Raw genomic sequence first — 19,564 nt, 5'->3', positions numbered from 1 at the left:
TTTCACAAGTGCGATTGCGTGTAAATTTCAAAGGTGTGTGATTGACAGGCAGCAATCTCGTTTGCGAAGAACCCTTTCAGCAACGCGCAAATACAGAACTTTTTTATTAGACTAGGATTTGCGGCCCCTTCAGCTCACCGATTCTGACTTGACTGACACACACAAAGGGTGCACATCTCTCTCTGACGCAGCTGAATTATTTATTTCGGAGAGAAACTCGCAAGTCGCGTGCAGTCTTCGTGTATATTTATCGATTAGGCAGAGGCGCCGAGGTGTCTCTCTTTCTTACCCTCTCTAACGAAATGAATTTCCAACGAGCTTTTTGTCATGCAAACTAGCACGTGGAACGCAATAAAAGCGGCGCGGACCCTCTCTCTATTTTATATATACCGAAGCAATTAGCATTCGCCTACCCGCACTTTGTTTTGGAATTCGGACCGGTGGATGCATAATAATAAAATGTAGAACAATGGAAGTGCGTTTTGGTACAGAAAAAAGCCGACACAGGAAAGCACACTTGATTAAATGTGCATGACAGAGAAACATCACAACACAACAAAACGCCGCTTGGATCAAAAGCCGATTGTCCACGCTTGAATTCCTCTCTCAATCTTGCAGAGCAACGTGCTCGAAACTCAATCACGATCGCTTGCTCACATTTACAATTCCTCTTGCAGCATTATTTTCGGAAATTGAGCGCGGCGCGACCTGATTTGCCCTCTGGTGCGGTTCTCTCTTTGATCTGAGGACTTTATTAATGAAAATGCACGCCACGAGCTCATTATTGGAAAACTGGTTTCCGAAGAAGAAAGTTTACACAATCGATTGTGGCTTATTTGCTTTTTAATATATTTAAGTTCAGGTTTTGGAGCTGATAATTATCTCGCGTCCGCAGACGATTGACTTTCTCATTTACGCCGTATTAATTGTTCTCCGAAACTTTAAACGACGCCAATTAACCTCAAGTCACCGCAAGAAAAGCAGGGGGGATTAATTTTTACCCAAAACTTTCCGCCGAACTAGAAACGTGTAAGTTTAGTTATAATTGCGCTTGTGGTTTCGGTAGCTATTTTAAAGGGGAGAGCGTGGATTCAGTCACGCATGCTGCATAATTGCTATGAAGGAATTTCCTTTTCGTTAAATACTGCCCTCGTCTACAATATTCAAATTAGTTTTTGGCTGCTTATTTCTTTGGCACCTGTACATAATTCTCAGCTTCAGATATAGAAACATGTATGCGCAAATACAAACACACGTGTATACGTGACTTGGCCAGTTGTAAAAAAGCAACCTGTTGGATGCTTGCGATTTTTTTTTCGCACTCTCCTGAGAGAGACCTTCACCTTGTACAATTTTAAAATCTGAACCCGCTATGGACCGTCTTTATTCTTTATAGCGCAAGAGAATAAAAGGCGCGCGACGAGATTTTTATTTGCACTTAAAAATTTACAACTGCCGCTTAACAAGTTGACGACGAGTAAGAGTGAAGAGCTCATGAGAAAATTAGTTTTCGAGCATCCTAGAAGATCATAAAAATTATACGTTGCTGGTTTCGCGAATAACAGTTTATCATCTAGCAAGAAAAAAAAGGAGAAATTATAGAAAAATTTGATCCTAGAAAAACAGCAGCCGAGATTAATGTTTTGATACCTTTTGATTTATCGTGTTTTGATTGTGCGTTTCTGGCTAGGAAGCTTTATATATAAAGAAGATTCTTTGTAATTATGTAGGAGAGTATAATGATCTGTGTTACCCTTCCCTCTTCTCTCTCTTGCGTAGTTTTCGAACTTTTGGCCTTGAGTGCACTTGGAAACTGCACCGTTTGCTTGCACAGAGGGTGACCCTTGCAAATTACTCTCTTGTTTTTGCTCTTCCCTCTTTCATGCGAACAATGAAAACACACAATGCGCAAAAAGCCTCAAAGGAATTCCGCAGTGGTCATGCGTGGTGAATCGGATTGTGCTTTTCTCCAACGCACGATGAGGTTGCATAACTTTCAGTCAAAAATTTCGGCCTGAACAAAGAGCGAGTTCATTAGCAAGAGAGTGACAAAGAGAAAAAGAGAGGTTCGTTCTTTTATTGTGGCCGACGAACTCGGGATGAGCTACTTGCTTGCGTAAGGATAATTTCATATCCCCTTGGCCGCGCAATTAGACAGATGAATTCCCATTCATGTGTCGAAGACTGACTGATGACGGCATTGTCACGTCCTAAAAATAGACAAAACTGGTCGCTCAAAGTAACAAAAGCAAAAAAGGGACTGAAGACCAGCAGGAGAGATGAAAGATGAAAAGGTTAAATTTTTTGCCATTGTTGCAAATGCTGCGCAAAATTTTATTAAAAAAATAAATAAATGAATTAAAAATTGATTTAGAATTTGGATATAGAGATATAGATAATAAAAATATAAACATTTGAGAAACATATTAAAATAATTAACTGCATGAAAATCGTGTAAAGAATTCACCCAACTTATGAATATAATAAATCGTATTTTATAAAACGGTTTCTATGCTGATCATAATATATTAAAATAATTTAAAATATTTTTATACATAAAAGTTTTTGGTACAATTAATTTATAAATTTTATAAATTAATTCAAAAATAATATAATCAAATGTTAATTTAGATGGTAATTTATAATTATTTTTTATTTAAAAATATTAAAATTTATAATAAAATTGTTAATTTAATACAAATTTTTTTTTTTAAACTTCATTTATAACTGATTATTTTGAATTTTTAACTTGATTTTTTTTTAATACGAGAATATTTTCTATCTTTTCCATCCCATGCTCTTTAAATTTATCATTTAAACTGTAAATTTAATTGCTTTACACACAATGAATGGGAATTTTTATTAAAAAACTTGTAGCTCAAATTCTAGGAAAATTGGACTGGTGGGAGCTGGCGGTGCTGCAATAAATGCAGCCGAAAGTGTTTTCACGGTCAATGACGCGCAGTCGGAATTCTCTTTGTGTCACGAAATGAATCAAGAGGGAAATGAATGTTATAGACTGAACGAATTAGAGAGGAAGCGAGTGCATCTCTCTGCGGCGGCCTCTCATAAATTTCGTTCACACAAGAGTGCTGCCATAACGCTGCTGTTGGGAAAATTTATTTCATTAACCCGCCGGCGTCGTGCGAGTCGAAGCAGAAAGCCGCCGGCGGCTCCCCTTGTTTCGCGATTCACCTGGATGAGTCAGACTTTTGCAGAGCAGAGGGTAATTGAAATCATCAACCTGCTCTTTGGAGGGTGATTTTCCTCCCTACTCACGGTGCACGTCAAGTGCAGAAAGCAGCAAACACACAAAAACAAACCACCGCGGCGCACTTGATTGGTTTCCCTGGTGCTATTTTAACATTATATATCAATTAATCTGGCTCAAAAGCGCAAAAGCTCGCGAGAAAATAACCTCGTGTTGGATTTGAAAAAAGGAAACCCTTTCGGAGCAAAATAAAAAAAAATGTTAAACCTTGTTACAGAAATAAAAAGCAAACTTGATATCTCTTTATGTAACTGAAGAGATTTCGTCACAGAGTGGAAAATATTTTGAAAAGACTCTGCAAAGTCAGTCAACCCGTCTTTTTCCGCACTGAAAAACGCCTGGCGCCGGTTCTGAGCAGACGAAGCTGTGATTTTCGAGTCGCTGAGTAAAAATACATAAAGTGCTCAAAAAGAAGTATTAACGGTAAAGCGACTTCAGTACGGGCCGTGTTTACAAATGAGCTTTCCTGTTCCGTCGGTGTGCGACAAAAAACCTCAAACGCCATTGAAGGTAATGGCCGATTACTTGTGCAGAACAATTCCAAGTGCGTATGCCCGCACCGACCGAACTGTTTTTGGTATTGGGCACGTCAGACGCCGCCGGTGCAGGAATTAATACAAAGCCTGCATTATTTATTTGTCTTCCGAATGAGTTTTATTTTGAATCACACGCTGTGCTTTTATGTCGGGCTTATCTCTTGAAAATATTCCTATTAACCCGCTCACGGTTGATATATTAAAATAAATAAAAATGAACTGTCTAATGGAGAGCAGTGGAGCTGCTCACGCGAAGTATTCAGGGTAGCATTCCGAGAGCTCTTTTATAATTGATGTGCTTTTTTGTCTCGTTGGAATAAAATGGGTCGCGAGTACACTTGAGAAGGCTGACTCTTTTAATTAAATTCTGCACCGCGCGTAAAATCTATTTTCCTACAGCCGCTTCGGAATAAATTATCTCGACGGTGTTCATAAATATATCGTCTCGGATCTTCAAGTTCTTGAAGGTGGTCAGGAAAATTTGCAATCAAATGGCCTCTTTTACTCTCAGCGGCGAGATTTCTCTAAAGAGATTAAACAAAAAGCCTGGGCTTGAAATGTTAAGATTAGGCAGAGATACCAGCACGATTTCAAGTTTCAACCAAAGGAGAAATGTCTGTTGATTTTTCATTAGATGAAGATGTTTGATATTTTTAATTTAATATCGCAGTCAAAATAAATTGATGGCCCCGAGGTGCTGAAATACATTGTTAGAACGGTGGGAGCGAAATGAGCCCAAGAGAAAAAATTCGCATCCATCCGCCGCTGATTGCCACTGTTTGGAGAGATAATTTTTCACAAATGATGCATCATGTAATTAGAGAGGTATGTTAACGTCATCCAGCTCGGTCCGTTCACACAACCAGACACCAATAGTCATTTCGCAGCAATAAAATACGCAGTGAGAGATAAACTCGTTTATAATCCCGGTACAATTGATTGTGCGGATTTGGACAAAGCAATTAAATTGGGATAATTTTCGCCTCCGTCGTGCAACGGTTTATTGGCTTTTGGCGCCAAAATTACTGCCAGCAGAGATAAAATAATGTTATTGCCACTCTCTTTTGATATATATTTTTCTGGTAAAAGCACAGAGTGCATGTTTGGGGTGAGCAGGAGGTGCGGGGGAAATAAATGGGGCGAAAGGTGCCGGACAAAGCGGGATTGAATTTGGTACTGCGCCGAGATAAAGTAGCCAGCAGCGCAAGCTTTACATTTGGTCCGGCAGATTTGTTGCGACGAAGAATAAAAGAGACCGAATTTCTACTAGGGGGCTGCTTTTGCTGACCAAACACACACGGCCAGTGTCAACTGAATGAAAACCGGCGGTCCTTTTGACAAAATTTTATCTCTTACTTCGCAAACAGCATTTTTTATACCTCAATTTAGTTTTAACTGAACAAACTCAATTATTCAAAATTTGGAGCTCGGCCAACGCAAAAAACCCTTTTAGTATATTTGTCTGTTTGCATTGTGATAAGGGAGGGAGGGATGATCCATTGGCAATGCGGTTTGGACTGCTGGAGTGTGTTTGGATTAAATTCACGGCCACTTTACAATCAATAGAGAGACGACGGAGCGTCTCTCCCTCTCAATTCCAAGGGTCTAAAAGGATGAGAGATGCAAATTGTGCGGGGGTGAGCCGCGCTTTTATTGAAACTACACCCCATTTGCAGTAAATTTCAAGTGCGCCGGCGGGACGGATGAGCCAAAGCGGCCACATTTTGTATTTACGTCTTTATCGCTCCGACGATTACACGAAAATACGCACCTAACTGCTCGTTGTATAAAAATGAGCGGGGGTCGCAACCTGCCAAATTCGCATATGCATAATTACAGGCCATTTGACACGCACTCATTACAACCAGATTTGTGCCCGGTTTAATCGCGCGCTCGGCTTGTTCCCTTAACCACGATAATTACAGCGCGGCAATCCAGGCTTTGCACATAAAGAAAAAGGGTGGGCACCAATTTTGTATTTCTAATTTTGCTAAATGTTCTTTTTAAATGATGGTTCTATTTATAGAAGTTATAACAGAATGACTTTTTTAACATAAAATTCTCAACATCAATGGATTTTTTTTTTAATAAAATGAAAAATCAATAAATAATTGAATTTGACTTGTAATTTAGAAACTTCGACTTCCAAAGACACATCAATCAATTTGACAGATTTGACTCTTTGTCCATTCAATTACACTGAGTTGCTTAGAGATTTAAAATCCTTTTTTAACCTTTAAATAAAACTATACGGTTTTTGTTTTTACAAATTTAAAATAGAACTTTAGAATCTTTATAAAGATATGGAAAAAAATGAAAAATAAAAAATATTAATTTAATATATTAGAAAAATATTATATCTTACAAATTAAATTATGTATTAAATAATATAAAAATGAATATTTTTGTTATTGAATGTTTCAAAATAAAAAACGTGTTTGTTAAAGTCAACTGTGACTAGAAATTAAAAGAAAATTTTTACCCGGAACGAAATTTTTTTAAATGTTCTTTTTACATCTAGTTGTATCAATCTCAACGTCAGGATTCGCTAACGTAATTTCACGCCAACCAAACGAAACCATCCCTCTATAAATATTTGCGCTACATGCGGCAGGGATTTTTCCGAACACGCACGCAAATATTGACAAGCAGAAAAACAAATTCGCTCTTGCAAACATCCCAGAGAGTCCATTTTTTATTTCATCAGCCAAAAAAGTAACAACATAAAAAAGGGTGAGGAGCTCGAATTCAAAACAACAAAGAAGAAGGGGATCACTTGGCACCGGCGGAGAAGAAAGTTTATGCCTCCTGCAAGATGGTGTGCGACGGGAAAATAGGGTTGGGGCGCGAGGGGGTTGGTTTCTTTTCTCTCTCGGTACAGGGCGCGGTATCACCAAAGTACTTTAAAAAGTTACCCTCTCATTCCGGCCGACTGGTGCGTACAACGGTGCTCTTTCTCTCCCCCTTTAGGCGAACACATGCACACGTCCGTCCACCTCCAGCGGCACTATACTGGCGGTAACCATGGAAACTGCAACACTCCCTCGCGTCATCCACCCTCGCCGAAAAAGCTGCTGGAAACGCTTCCAGCAGCCGCACCACGTGGGCATCGCTCCCGCTTTTTAATATTTTATTAGGGGGCGCCTTGATGAAAAAATATCTCTTGCCACTAATTGGCTGGTGCCGCCCATCAAAATTTATTAAGCAGCTAATTATTCACCAGGGGTGTTGCTCAAAAGGTGCGCGATATTTCCGCCAAATTAAGGCGCAGTGTCGCGTTTCAGGACGACTTTTCCGCTCGGGCTGTTTGACACCTCTCATCCTTTAAAACATTCCTTGGCGAGGGGGGAGAACCGTTTGGTTTTCCACGGGGATGATTTTCCCATCCTATCATTGCTACCTGTCCTCTGCTCCCCCGCAAACGCAACGAACTAGTATCGATCTGACTTAGAAACAAAAACGCCGAGCCAACTTCACCGCACCCAATTTACAACTTAATTGGTTGAAAGTGTTTTTTGAATATTGATTGGCCGGAGAATTTTCGTCGGCGCAGAAGTCTGTTATTTGAGAGCCGGGTGTGATAATATAATAATTATTTCCACAGAATTCGTGCGGCGTTTGTAAAAATAATGCAAAATTTGATTAAATTATACACAAAGAATTTCCTGCATGCATGAGACCGTGAATCCAGGAAAACTCATTTCAATAATCATCGTTTCCCAGAGGCAACGGCACGACCACAAAAATTACATATAAATTAAGACGCGATAAAAAGGAGGCGGCGCCCATGGAATTTTTTATTCCGAAATTTTTAAAAGCATTCCCTAATAAATTAGCTCAGCAGGTATATTTTTTCTTTCTCAACTGCTCTGCTTTTGTATAATGAATATTTATGCGTCTCTCTCTCTTATCTCAAAAGTGCGTCACTTTGGAGACTTTCAAGAGTCGCATTGATTAACTTTTGTATATAATCAGGGGGAAACAAACACACCCTAAATCCTAGAAAATAATGCCCGTCATCGTATGCTTATTCAAATTCTCCGCGTGGGCCAAAGTTCCAAATCACGTCGGTGTTTTTTTATTAATTTCCAAGGTTCTTCCATATCGATAATAAAAAAAAGAAGGAAAAGGAGGGGTGAGTTTCGGTCGAGGGACTCCACCCTGTCAAGCCTCGACGTGCATCAGTCACGCGAAAGCAACGAATTGCTTGGAAAAGTTTCGAGGGCAGACGAGTTTGGTCGGAAATAGCGACAATAATAATTTATTTTTGGTGACGTCATTTACTTTCTCGGTACATGTCGTAATAAAAAGACAAATTGCCAGTACTTATTTTGTTGATTTATAGAAGCAAGGACGAGTGCCATTAAAAGACCGCTATTTTATGATCGATGAGCAAAAAATCTGTGCGAGTTTTTATTTATTCCTGCGTGGAAAGGTCGTCGCCTTGTCGGCGGAAACCCTTCATTTCCAAGAGGATAAATGGAGAGCCGACTCATTATGGAGGAGAGAATCGATTGCGTCGAAAGCCATCATCAATCTATCGAAAGAGCAAACAAAGTGACGCCGGCGAAATGGACGAGAATCCGGCTGATTGAATCGGCTGCTAACACATAAATAAATATAACGGCTGCACAAGAAGGCGCGTCGGTTATGGTCCATAAATGCCAAATTTTATGTATCAATCTCCACAAGGATTTTCCAAATTTATACGTTGCAAAAGCAAGAATTTTTATTCTTGTGAAAATCTGCAGGAATATTATAATTTACGACTGAGGGGTTTTTGTATTATGCTTGGCTCGTCATGATGAATTATTTGGAGGGAGAGGGATGCAAATTTCACAAGTAATAATTCACCCATGGATTCATCGAATTTTCGGACGAGCAGCTGGGGGAGCCGCGAGGGTGAAACTTTTCTTGCATGTGCAGGCGCGTAAAAAAGAGCAGTCGGCTGGAATGCATTCTGTGTTACATTAATGAGCGATCAATTTTCTGATATGAGATGGGATTTTTTTCTTCTTTTTTTTTCGCGGATCAAGTAATTGTGTTGGCATGGAAACAAGATTGGCCTGGATATGGAAGCTGCTCCCTGGGCGGTGATTAAATGGCAGGGCGATGGACAGGGGACTGTCTTGGCGAAGGACATTCTGTCTCCCTCCGAGTGCTTCTTAACTAACACAAGCTGCTCGCAGCCACGGGGGATCATCTGCACTGGAAACGCGAAAAAAGAGGAGGAAAATGCTTTTAAGAGGCAGTGGATATTGCGTATCGATGGATAGATGGATGTAATGCTCAGTGGATTTGACCGAAGACAGCAAAATGGATTGTGCTCTGATTACATCGTCGAGTAAAAAAAACTTCTTCATTCTGAGACGTTTGGTCAAATTGCAATGTTTGTTGGTTAATAGATTTAGACAAATTTCTTACACGAGGATTAACAAGAGATTATAAAAATACAATTTTCAACAATAAAGTACAAGAATTATTTATTATGTTTTCAATTAAAACGCTTTAAATTTTCAATGATTTTTTCCTTTTATTTTTATATTTCCAAATCTGCTAGGGAATTGGATTGAAGATTTTTTTATTATTTAGGCTTGATTAAAATTTAAAAAATCATTCAGTATCAATCCATAATTGAATGTAGATATAGATTTTTATAATTTCCTTCCTTACACTTACTAAGTAAGAGAAATTTTTTAAATTTTCTCATTTTATATTTTATTGCATTTAAATTAAAAGCACGCTGGTTATCATTTCAAACTTATGTTCTATCGGAATTATCAGTCAACTTTTTATTATTATTTTATTTTTTTTATAAATTTTTGGCCATTTTGAGTCGTACAGTTTTGCTTCCATAAATAGACACAAGACAACGCGGACTTTGATCAATAAATTTCGCTGTCGTTTTCCACCAGCCGACCTTGGCGTGCAAATTCCGTAGTGAGTAAAAACCAGTCTTGTATTTATGTACATAAAATAATTACTGCAATTTCGCGCGCTTTGTCGAGCAACAGACGTTTTAATTTGGGTAGCAATATGATTTCCTCGTTGAGCGCGCTGGTTGTTAAAAAAAAAAATTAACCATACAGCGGATCCTTTAATGAATTCAGCAGAGACTCGTGTGTTCCCTTTCTGCACGATTTATTAACACCGGCGCTCAACCCAAACAAGCTATTACTTTGAAGCATTTGTAATGCGGCGTATAATATTTTATAACTCGACTCTGATTAAGAGCATTATGCGTGTTCGCATTACTAATATAATTTATCAGGGGCAGATGCGATGAAATGCATTTTCCGTTGCTTGCCGCGTGTATATAATATTGCGAGAGCAGCTGAATGGGAAAGCACAATGCACTTATGGGAAGAAACGCCGAGTGTGCACAATTGATCGCTTTTCTTTCGTACATCATAACGTGCATGTGTAAGGAGGAAGGAAGAAGAAAGGAAGCGGGAGCGCCCCTATTTTCGGCTTGGCATTGACCTTTCTCTTTTTTGCTCGCGAGGGCACATTTATGCAGTCGATGGAGCGGCAACTTTTATTGCCATGTACGATAACAAAACAAATGGAGGGCAGGCCCGCGAGTCGAAAATTGCGTGCCTTTGAATTCAGTCCGGGGAAAAGCGCGATTTTGGTTTTCCGCCTGGAAAAATCTACAATAAAAATTTGGCTTTGAGGGCTGCATGTGGTCATTAATTCGGTCAATAATGAACATTTTATAACGTTCATAATGAGATTTTGAAATTTGGAATAATTTTTCGCTGACAAAGTTTAGATTAAGTAAAGAGGAGCAAAATTTCACATTCCAGTATTTTTGAGAATGAAATATATAATTGATGTGTTTCCATATTTAATTTTGTTTCAATTAACAAAAAATTATTATTGAATATTTTTAAAAAACTTTTAGAAAATTGGATAGGATAAATCATTATAGATGCAATTAAATCAAAGGTGTTTTCGAATTTTGGTGCTTAAATTTTGGGGAAAATTGAAAAGACGTCATTTAATAAATTTTAAATCAAAAATAAATATTCAGTTAATAATTTAGAAACGCGAAACTTGCAATATGTTAACGCTTTGCAAACAAAAAACGCGCGTGCTTGTGTAAAACGCCACTTCCTACTCTTTTTTTAACTTCATGTCATTCATATGTGGCAATTTAAATAATCCGCAGTGGGCAATTTTTCACTTAAGCTGTTACATCGGAGTGATAAAACGTTTAACACGGATGGTAAAATCGTGATTTTTTTCAAGAAGCAAATTGCACGCGACGATGATAGAAACGTAAACCTCTTTAAGCCCTCAAGTCACCTTTATAAGAATTTGGCTCGGTTCATATCGTGAATAAGAAATTATTATTCCGATATAACGCACCACAATTTCGGCCAAATATTGACATTATAAAATAAAAAACTACCAAAAACTGAGGCGGCCTCGCGTCACGCGATCTGCAGCATTAGAATTCTGTATGATTGTAGGTGCGACTGCTACGTGTGTGCCCCCCAAGAAGTGAGAGATAGTGAGGCGCATAAACTACTCAAATATTCATGGAAACAATATAATTTCCCAGCAATAAAAAGGCAAATTATATGCTCGGGTTGTAAAACGAGACGCTGCTGAAATGTAAATTGCAGAACCCATCTAATTTCGCGCGCCGCCAGAATATGAGAGAGAGAATTTTTATTTTTTACTCTCCGCCAGCGAATATAAATTTTCCGCGGAATTTCAACTCTTTCGTTTTGATCTTCAATGGTGTGGAGAAACTCGTTTGCAGATTAATAAATTAAGATTCTTTTTCTTTCTCGTGCAGCCGCCGTCGCACAATAAATCTCAAGTTCACTCTGTGTGTGTGTTTCAGTCTCGAGATGAGCAGCCCGATTGTTTTGCTGGTCGCGTGTCTGCTGCTGACGGCGGCGACGACCCACGCCGACGAGAGCGTCCGTTTGATGTCGAGAAGAGGCAGCCTGTCCTCCAGTACGCTGCGCTGGGTCGCCGGCACCGAGATGAACAATTACATCAACGAGATGGTCCCTGGTGCGCACACGAGGCGAATCGAAGACCTCGAGGAGGGTGAGTTGATATTTTTGAATTTTATTAAATTAATTAATAATTATTTTTATTCTTAGTTATTATTTCTATCTTAAAATAGGCATCTTATACATATAAGCGTTTTTCCTGATCAATTAATATTAAAGGTTTAAAATAAATTTTCCACGACTTCAAATAACACTTAATGGTTATGATTAAAATTAATTTTTATCAAGTTGCTATTAATAGATGCTTATAAATTGGAAAGAAATGTTTTAAAAAATTAAAACAATTATAAGATGCAATTTTTTTAGCTCCGAATGAAAATATTTATGTAAATTTGTTATAAATAAGAACATTTGGTTCAATTAGGTAAAATAATGATAAAAAACAAATAAATAATTCAATCAATTAAAACTGCTTAATGTGGCTTAATGAAGGAAAAACTGCACAAATTTTAAAATTAAAACCCCTCACTCAATTTCTGATAATTCATATTTTTTTCTGACAATGAGGTGAAAATTTTCGTTCATAAAATTTGAGCAAAACGCAATTTCATTTCAGGATATCTAGCAGATGCGTCGGAAGCAGATGAGGAGTTCCACAAGGTGCACGTGACCGAGGTGGACGAGGAGTTGCGGGACGAGTCGGACGAGCAGCCGTACTTTTTGTGCCGCGCCCGCCACAACGGCATCATGCTGGTCGGCGGCCTGGTCGACGGCAAGTGTTACGTGTCGCTGGCCAAGGAGGTGCGCGGCTACGAACGCTTCGACGTTTTGCGCAACGTGATGAACGCGGCGCGGCTCCAGTGGCGTCACTGGGACCAGTACAACGGCCGGCCCTACGGAGCCGTCTCGGCCGCCGAGGACGGCAAAGTCTACGTCGCCAGAAGGTAATTTGAAAAAAAAAATGGCCTCAGGGTGTGGGAAAATAAAATAATAATCTTCCTGGTGCAATTAGCCGCTCACGATGCATTCCGGCCGACTGGTTACGGAGGAATTAATTCTAATTTATGCGCCGTAACGTTTTATTAGCACTGACTCTGAGTGACTCTTTAGAATTTCACGGAGCAGGTGCTTTTAACATTGATACGTGTCAAGCCGCAAAACATTTAATTTAAGAATTGACTTTTGATTTTTTCTAAATTATGACACATTTATTATTGCAATACAAACTTTACAATTTTGTTTAAAAGTTTTGTATGAATTTCAAAAGAATCATACAATTTTTAAATGCAATTTTTCTTCCGAAGTAATCTTTCTTATTTTTCGGAAATTTTTGAAAAATTTTCCCCAAAAATCAATTTCAAGTTCGGTTTTTTTTTTTTTATAAATTTGAAACTTTTAGTGTACTTTATTAATTATAATCAAAATAGTTAAATAAATAAAATTTTAAACTGCAAATATTTAAAAAAAAAAAAAGCTTGCAAATGGAAAAATGTGCATCAAATTGAGGATGATGTAACGTTTTCCATCTTCTAAAAACTGCCTGAGAGCATTCCGACACTCGGCGCGCACAAAAAAGCCTCTGATGAAACCCGTGCACAATTAATCACACACGTTCTTTCCATTTCATATTTGCTTCTCTTTCAGGAGGGCCGACGCCACCGCCAGGCAGACGCACTACCTGGGCAAACTGGACCTGAGCGTCGGCTCGGGTCGCATCGTGACTATGGAGCCTGAGGGCGAGCATTTGACTGAGAAGGACCACTTGAAAGGCGAAGTTCTGATCGAGACCGAGCCGGTCAGCTACGAAATCAAAAACATCAACTACGACGAGACCAGAGCCAAGGCGAGAAAGAACAAAAATAACATTTATTAGCAACTTCACACAAATGTCCGAATCGACACCCTGAAATTATCAGAGATTTTTTGGTGCCTCGAAGCGTTGTGGAGAATAAAGAGAAATAGAAGTGAATAAATCAAACGGGATAAACGGCCGCGAAGGGCGATAATCAATTGAATAATAACAGGTGATCGGCAATAACGAATTGTTGCCCGTCCATCGACAGGCAGATTATCCATCATGAATCGTTTCGAGATGTAAAAAAGCTAGGCGCTGGGAGAAAAGCAAGGCGCTTGTTTATCTTGCTTGAATCTCGTCTATGGAGCGGGAATAAGAGAATGGGACTCGAAGTTTACCTGGAGCGCCGAATTATGGTCGGAATAAAACTTGATGGTTATGAGGGGTGTCAACGGAATCGGGGAAGGGCGCTTAGAAACGCGAGTTATGAGCAGAAATGTGAGCGTTTGATGTTGAGATTAAGACGTTTTGAGTCAGAAAGACAGTGAGAAATGTAAAAGGAACCCTTCCTAGGCTTACTTCTGAATTATGCCGAGTGGTTCTATAAGGAAACTAGAACCCTGCGTTTGGCATTATAATGATTTTATCAGTTTATTGTTTACAATTTATTTATTTATTTATTTATTTTATTTATTTATTTATTCTCCATTTATAGTACATACAACGCAAAAAAAAGTACACTGTACAAAAAAAAGCGGAATCATGCATCGACATAAAAAAGTACAAGCATACAAAAAAATGCCGAAAATCAGGAGATTATTATCTGTTTCAGATATTATAATTTTCTTTAACAATATTGAGGTTAACAATATAATTGTTTTCTAACAAATCAATGATAAAGGTATTTCAAAATTGATTTAAAAAAATACAATTCTTTCTATCCTTTCTATTTAAAAAAAAAAAAACAATAAACAATTTAACTATCTTTTATTTTTCATCAAATTAAATTAATCATTGAATTAATCTTTTGTATATTAAATAGAAAATTTTAGTGACTTTAAAGATGCAAATAAAAAAAAATCGGGAAATAATTAATTATTGTTCATTTTTGTAGAAAATATTATCATTTTTAGCAGATTTTTTAAAATTCTGTCTTTTTTAGACAAAGCAAACGCCGCGCACTTTGGCCACAACGACCCTGAGTCTGGAGGACGTGGTGGAGGGCAACGACGCCCTGCCGCCAGGCAAAGGCATGGTTGGCCGCACCGTCACCTACTGGAAGGACCCCAGCAGCGAGTACTGGGGCCAGGGACGCGGCATGGCCATCGGATTGGCCACCAAGATCAACCTGGCCGACGATATGAAGCCGCACACTTTGGCCTGGGGCGTCAACCAGACGTGGCCGGGGGAGGAGGTGGTCATGACCGTGGAGGCCAAGTTGCTGCCGGGAACAGGGCAGAACGTCACCGTGACCGGCAACCACACCATTAGGGAGGTGCCCTACACGGCCGTCCTCGTCTCCCACTACAAGGACAACAAGAACCGCGAGAGGAAAATCGATGGGATTTTGCACCAGGTAAGAAAACTTTAATATTTTATTTCATAAATCTCTGCAGCTTTTAATCTATGGCTATTTTTAGTTTAAAAATATTTGTTACCAAATAATGTTTAAAGCCAAATTTTAATGAATTAAGACGGGTCTGAAAAATAAAATAGTGCCAATGTTCTTCCAAGCCCTTTTTTGCAACTATAATAATACTCATTTTTATAAATTTCATAAAATCCGATAAAATCTTTACCTTTTAATTAAATAATTAAATATTAAATCTTATTGAAGGTTATAGCATTAATGACTGTTTTAATAATTTAAAAAGAAATTGGTAAAAGTTAATTGAATATGTAAAAAACCTGGATCAGTCAGGAAAAACTTCTGAACCTTGAGACGGAAATTCATATATGCTTTGAAGCAAGAAAATTTAATGTGACAAAATGTCAATTGAGGGAAGCCCTTGGTGGTGCATTTTTTAATGAGGCAGGTGAACTTATTTTAACAGCCACTTTGGCACCTGGTAGGGGTGGAAAGTGGAGAAGCCGCAGGAAACCCTTACGGCTGGGAACAAAGGGTTGGCTTGTCCGGCGGGATTTCAACAAGAACAAAAATAATAATGGCCACGTCATGTTGAGAACAAAAGACGAGTCAGTGGGGCAGAAATTTTTTTGTTTGGGACCACCGCGTGAAATTTTACTCCTAATCGAGTGAGTCTGTAACTTTTGATTATCCAACCAAGTATATCAGAATGCCTTTGATGAGTTCATCGGAATAAATTACCGTAGAGTTATCTTAAAAATGATTTCGATTCAGGTCACACACTACTGCAGGTGGTGCACTGCGCTAGAAAAAAAAACAATAGAAACAAACACACACGATCCATTCATTAATGCAGGTGCAATAAAATTGAGTGTTAGTTTTCATAATAATGACCAGCATTTCTCGGAACCGAAGAAAATACTATTTTGAGGAAGTTTACATGGGCAATTAATTAATCAGAATATAGCTCGATTGTTCTCAAGATCCTTTCTTATTCTTAGTATTAGGATAATAAAATGTTTTCTACACACAGCCTTAATTTTAAATATTTATATAATTATTATGCAATTAAATAAAAATGTTGATATCAGAGGCTAATTTTATTAAGACATTACAAGTCATCTTCAAATGATTTTAAGTCAAGAATAATTTAATTAAAAGAACCAAACTTTAAGACCTCTTTTTCTAAAATATTTAATTTTATGAATTAAAAACACAATGAGTTGTTTAAAAATATAGAAGGAATTTAATATGATATAAAAAAAGAGACAAATTTGATTAATAATTGTAATCATTTATTTACTTATTTGTTATTTATTAAATATTTTTAAATTTTATTCTTTGAAATCAAAATTCTAAAAATAATAAATTTATTCAACTTGTGTTTATTTTCTATTCCAGATTTCCCTCCGAGGCATAACCGTGAGCTACAGCCCACACTATTTCCTTCATGACGGGTCTTTGGTTCCGACGACCACTACCACCACAACGACTACCACAACCACAACCACGACGACCACCACCGAACCTGCAGTGACCACAACCATGCCCAGGTCACCCCATCTCAACCCCATGCACAACGAAGTTATCGAGGAGAAGACGATGATGATGACCGCCGGCTTGGATACGTCGGGGGCGGACGCCGCCCCCGCCCGCCTCCTTTCGACCCTGCTCTTGACAATGCTGGCGGTCGCTTTTGCAAGGATAGGCACATGAATGGGCTAAACTGATTGTGTAAATAGCGAAAATCACTCACACATAAAGGAAGGCTGCGTTTTAGTCTCTGATTTAAAACTAACGACACTATATTGATTGTACAAAATGTATCTTAGTTGTTTGTTTTGTTTACGTTGCAAAGAATTTGATAATCAAAAAGTCGCAAACGGCCTTATTATCATTGGACATCAGTAATTTATCTCTTTCTCTGCTGCTTTCGGCGACGGAAACGATTAGTTTTCTTCTCTCATTAGTTAGTTGAGCGAGTATTTTTGTAAGTTTTTGAAGGCCACATGTGATTCTAGTGAGGTTAAGTTAGATTCATTTAGCTGATAAAAAGCCACATTGTTTACTTTTGTTTTTTGGTTTTCTCATTAATTTGGTTTGCGCGTAGCCCGATTCGAAGGAGGTAATTAGTCGCAGCTTGAAAGTAAAAGGATGTCCGTGGAAATAAATATAAACACTTATGCGTATATATCAGCCTGGCAATTACATTAGCGGTCGCATTATATATATTTTCTCTACGAATTGCCGTAGGAGAGAGGTAGAACGGTTGTAATGTACAATAGCTGAGACTCGACAATGTAAATAATACAATTAGTTGGAAGGGGACGAAATTAAAAAATTTCTGCTAGTGCCAATTAATGCGTTCAGTGTAAGGATTCAATTGGCGCCGATTTAGATTGGAAGAGAAAAGTTTCCCCTTCGATTGAATTAATGATGAATTTTTGAGGAAAATGGATGTGTAAATAAAAGGAGGACAAATCCTTTGATGAATGTTGTAAAATAAAATTTTGTTATCCGCTAGCAATTTCTTGTTCTTCATTTTAATAAGTACCCCCCATTAGAAGAAAAATATAAAAAATATTTATACTTGTCACAATTTTGTATTTGGCAATATCCCAAAATTTTAAATGGTTCTTAACGATCAGAGAACCTTGCCAAAAATAAGACAATGTCAGATAAAAGAGACACCACATAACGCATAGAAAGATATTTTGCAAATTGGGTCGATCTCACTTTAGGCATTTTTGATTCCTTACATCTTATTGTTTGCAATTCTTATAATACATTTTTTTTATCAACTTTGATAATATTATATTAAACGAAGAACCGAAAAATTTGTTGATAATAATTCCTAAATATGCAGAATTTTCAGCATTATTACTTTAATTAAAAAAAAAATTAATTTTACTTCAAAACATTTGTTTAAAATTAAAAATTTATAATCTGGTTGTTTTGTACTCACCCATGGCTCCTAATTGTTGAGGCGTGAGTTGCTCCTCGCCAAACCCAGTTCTGAAGTCTCCGCTGTCCAGAGCAGTGCCCGGGACAGTGATGGACATTCTGTCACCAACTGTGGACATTTGGCGGTACAAACTTGCAGCTCTCCGGCTGCTGGCGGCGCTGATCACCGACGGAGCTCCTTGTTCTGAAGCTTTTAAAACAAAATAATAATTTTAAAACGTCATAACTTAAAAACTTACACAAAATAGATAAATAAATAAAACTGACCGCTTGGTTGAAAATTGTTCTATGTTTTCAATTTTTAAATTTGTTTCACCAACTGTAGAATAATAAATAATAATAATGATGTATAAAAAAAAATTTATTTTATTTAGTGTCTGATTGGTCTATAATTAAAGAGTGAAATTTTAAGAGCCGATGCACTTTTAATGTGCGAATCTATGTCAAGTGGACAGAAAGTTTCTTTACCTCCGTAATTGGGACGGCTTCTATCTGTCGTCACCGGCCTTCTTCTTTTGAAATAACTTGCAAGCATTCTGAGGAGACCGATTCCAGCCACAGTTGTGACAGTGATCTGAAATTTAAAACACAAAATTGGCAGAATGACACGAGAGCAAAAATCTGGTTTTAAATAAATGCATATTGTACTTCTATAAAGGAAAAAATCTGCTTAGAGCGTGCGGCAAATTACTTCAAATTTTAATTACAAATCAGATGTCAATAAAAGAAAATTAATTTATTAGCAATTTTCAATAATTTAATAGACGGGAAATAAAAAAAACCCTATGACTCATTTCGAATCGTTGGATTGTTCTGGCTGTCGTTTTAGCAATTTTTAAATAAGGAAAATTTTAAACTTTTACTAAAACCCTGAATATCATAGATTAATCCCCGTTTCAAAATTGTCTGAAGACTTAGTTCATAGAGAAAAAATCTGAGTGGGAAATTTAACGTTGGAAAAATTGGAAATTGGGTACTTTGCAAAAATTTCTAAATTCCTTCCAAGTGAAGCGAAATTGTTAAAAGTAAAAATGCAGCAAAAAAGTTGAAAATTTTCTTCAAAAACTTGGTTGTCAGTCAGAAAACTTCATCCGCCGGCGGAGTTCATCGTCGCGGCTAAAGAGTCCAAGACGACTTTTGCGAAGGTAAATTGTCATGCTAGAATTTGCAAATTTTTCAGCCTGTGGATTTCTTACCACGATCACTCCTCTGTAGTTGTTCCATGGCCCGTTGACACTCTTCACCGCCAGCATGTGCATCCGATCGTGACAAGTCAACAGGCAAAAATTCCGCCCGATCGCGAGAAATTTGCACACAGGTCGAGTGCAAATTTATTTCAAAACACAAACTGCATGTGGTGAGACAGGTGCTGCCGCGACCAGCTGTAAATTTTGCATTCAGCCTATTGGTGGCCGGATTCGGAACTATTGCAAA

General features: G+C 37.9%; 2 protein-coding genes across 2 annotated transcripts in view; one reads left to right on the top strand and one right to left on the bottom strand.

Moving 5' to 3' along the window:
- Positions 1 to 17,693, top strand: part of LOC132196933 (protein unzipped) — a 29,381-nt gene extending 11,688 nt beyond the window's left edge. Inside the window, exons 2-6 of the mRNA XM_059619892.1 lie at positions 11,666 to 11,877; positions 12,400 to 12,727; positions 13,428 to 13,626; positions 14,741 to 15,154; positions 16,568 to 17,693. Coding sequence (XP_059475875.1) covers positions 11,673 to 11,877; positions 12,400 to 12,727; positions 13,428 to 13,626; positions 14,741 to 15,154; positions 16,568 to 16,882 — 1,461 coding nt within the window. The 5' untranslated portion in view covers positions 11,666 to 11,672 and the 3' untranslated portion in view covers positions 16,883 to 17,693. The remainder of the gene's footprint in view (positions 1 to 11,665; positions 11,878 to 12,399; positions 12,728 to 13,427; positions 13,627 to 14,740; positions 15,155 to 16,567) is intronic.
- Positions 1 to 19,487, bottom strand: part of LOC132196916 (mitoguardin) — a 47,578-nt gene extending 28,091 nt beyond the window's left edge. The window contains exons 1-3 of the mRNA XM_059619869.1: positions 19,327 to 19,487; positions 18,599 to 18,704; positions 18,132 to 18,320 (exon numbers count right to left, since the gene is read on the bottom strand). Of these exons, the coding sequence (XP_059475852.1) occupies positions 18,132 to 18,320; positions 18,599 to 18,704; positions 19,327 to 19,389 (358 nt within the window). The 5' untranslated portion in view covers positions 19,390 to 19,487. The remainder of the gene's footprint in view (positions 1 to 18,131; positions 18,321 to 18,598; positions 18,705 to 19,326) is intronic.
- Between the last annotated feature and the right edge of the window lie 77 nt (positions 19,488 to 19,564).

This window comes from Neocloeon triangulifer, unplaced genomic scaffold, assembly GCF_031216515.1.
Source record: "Neocloeon triangulifer isolate White Clay Creek 2 clone unplaced genomic scaffold, ASM3121651v1 ptg000001l, whole genome shotgun sequence".
In the NCBI taxonomy this organism is placed as follows: domain Eukaryota; kingdom Metazoa; phylum Arthropoda; class Insecta; order Ephemeroptera; family Baetidae; genus Neocloeon; species Neocloeon triangulifer.
This window is presented reverse-complemented; position numbering and strand designations above follow the sequence as displayed.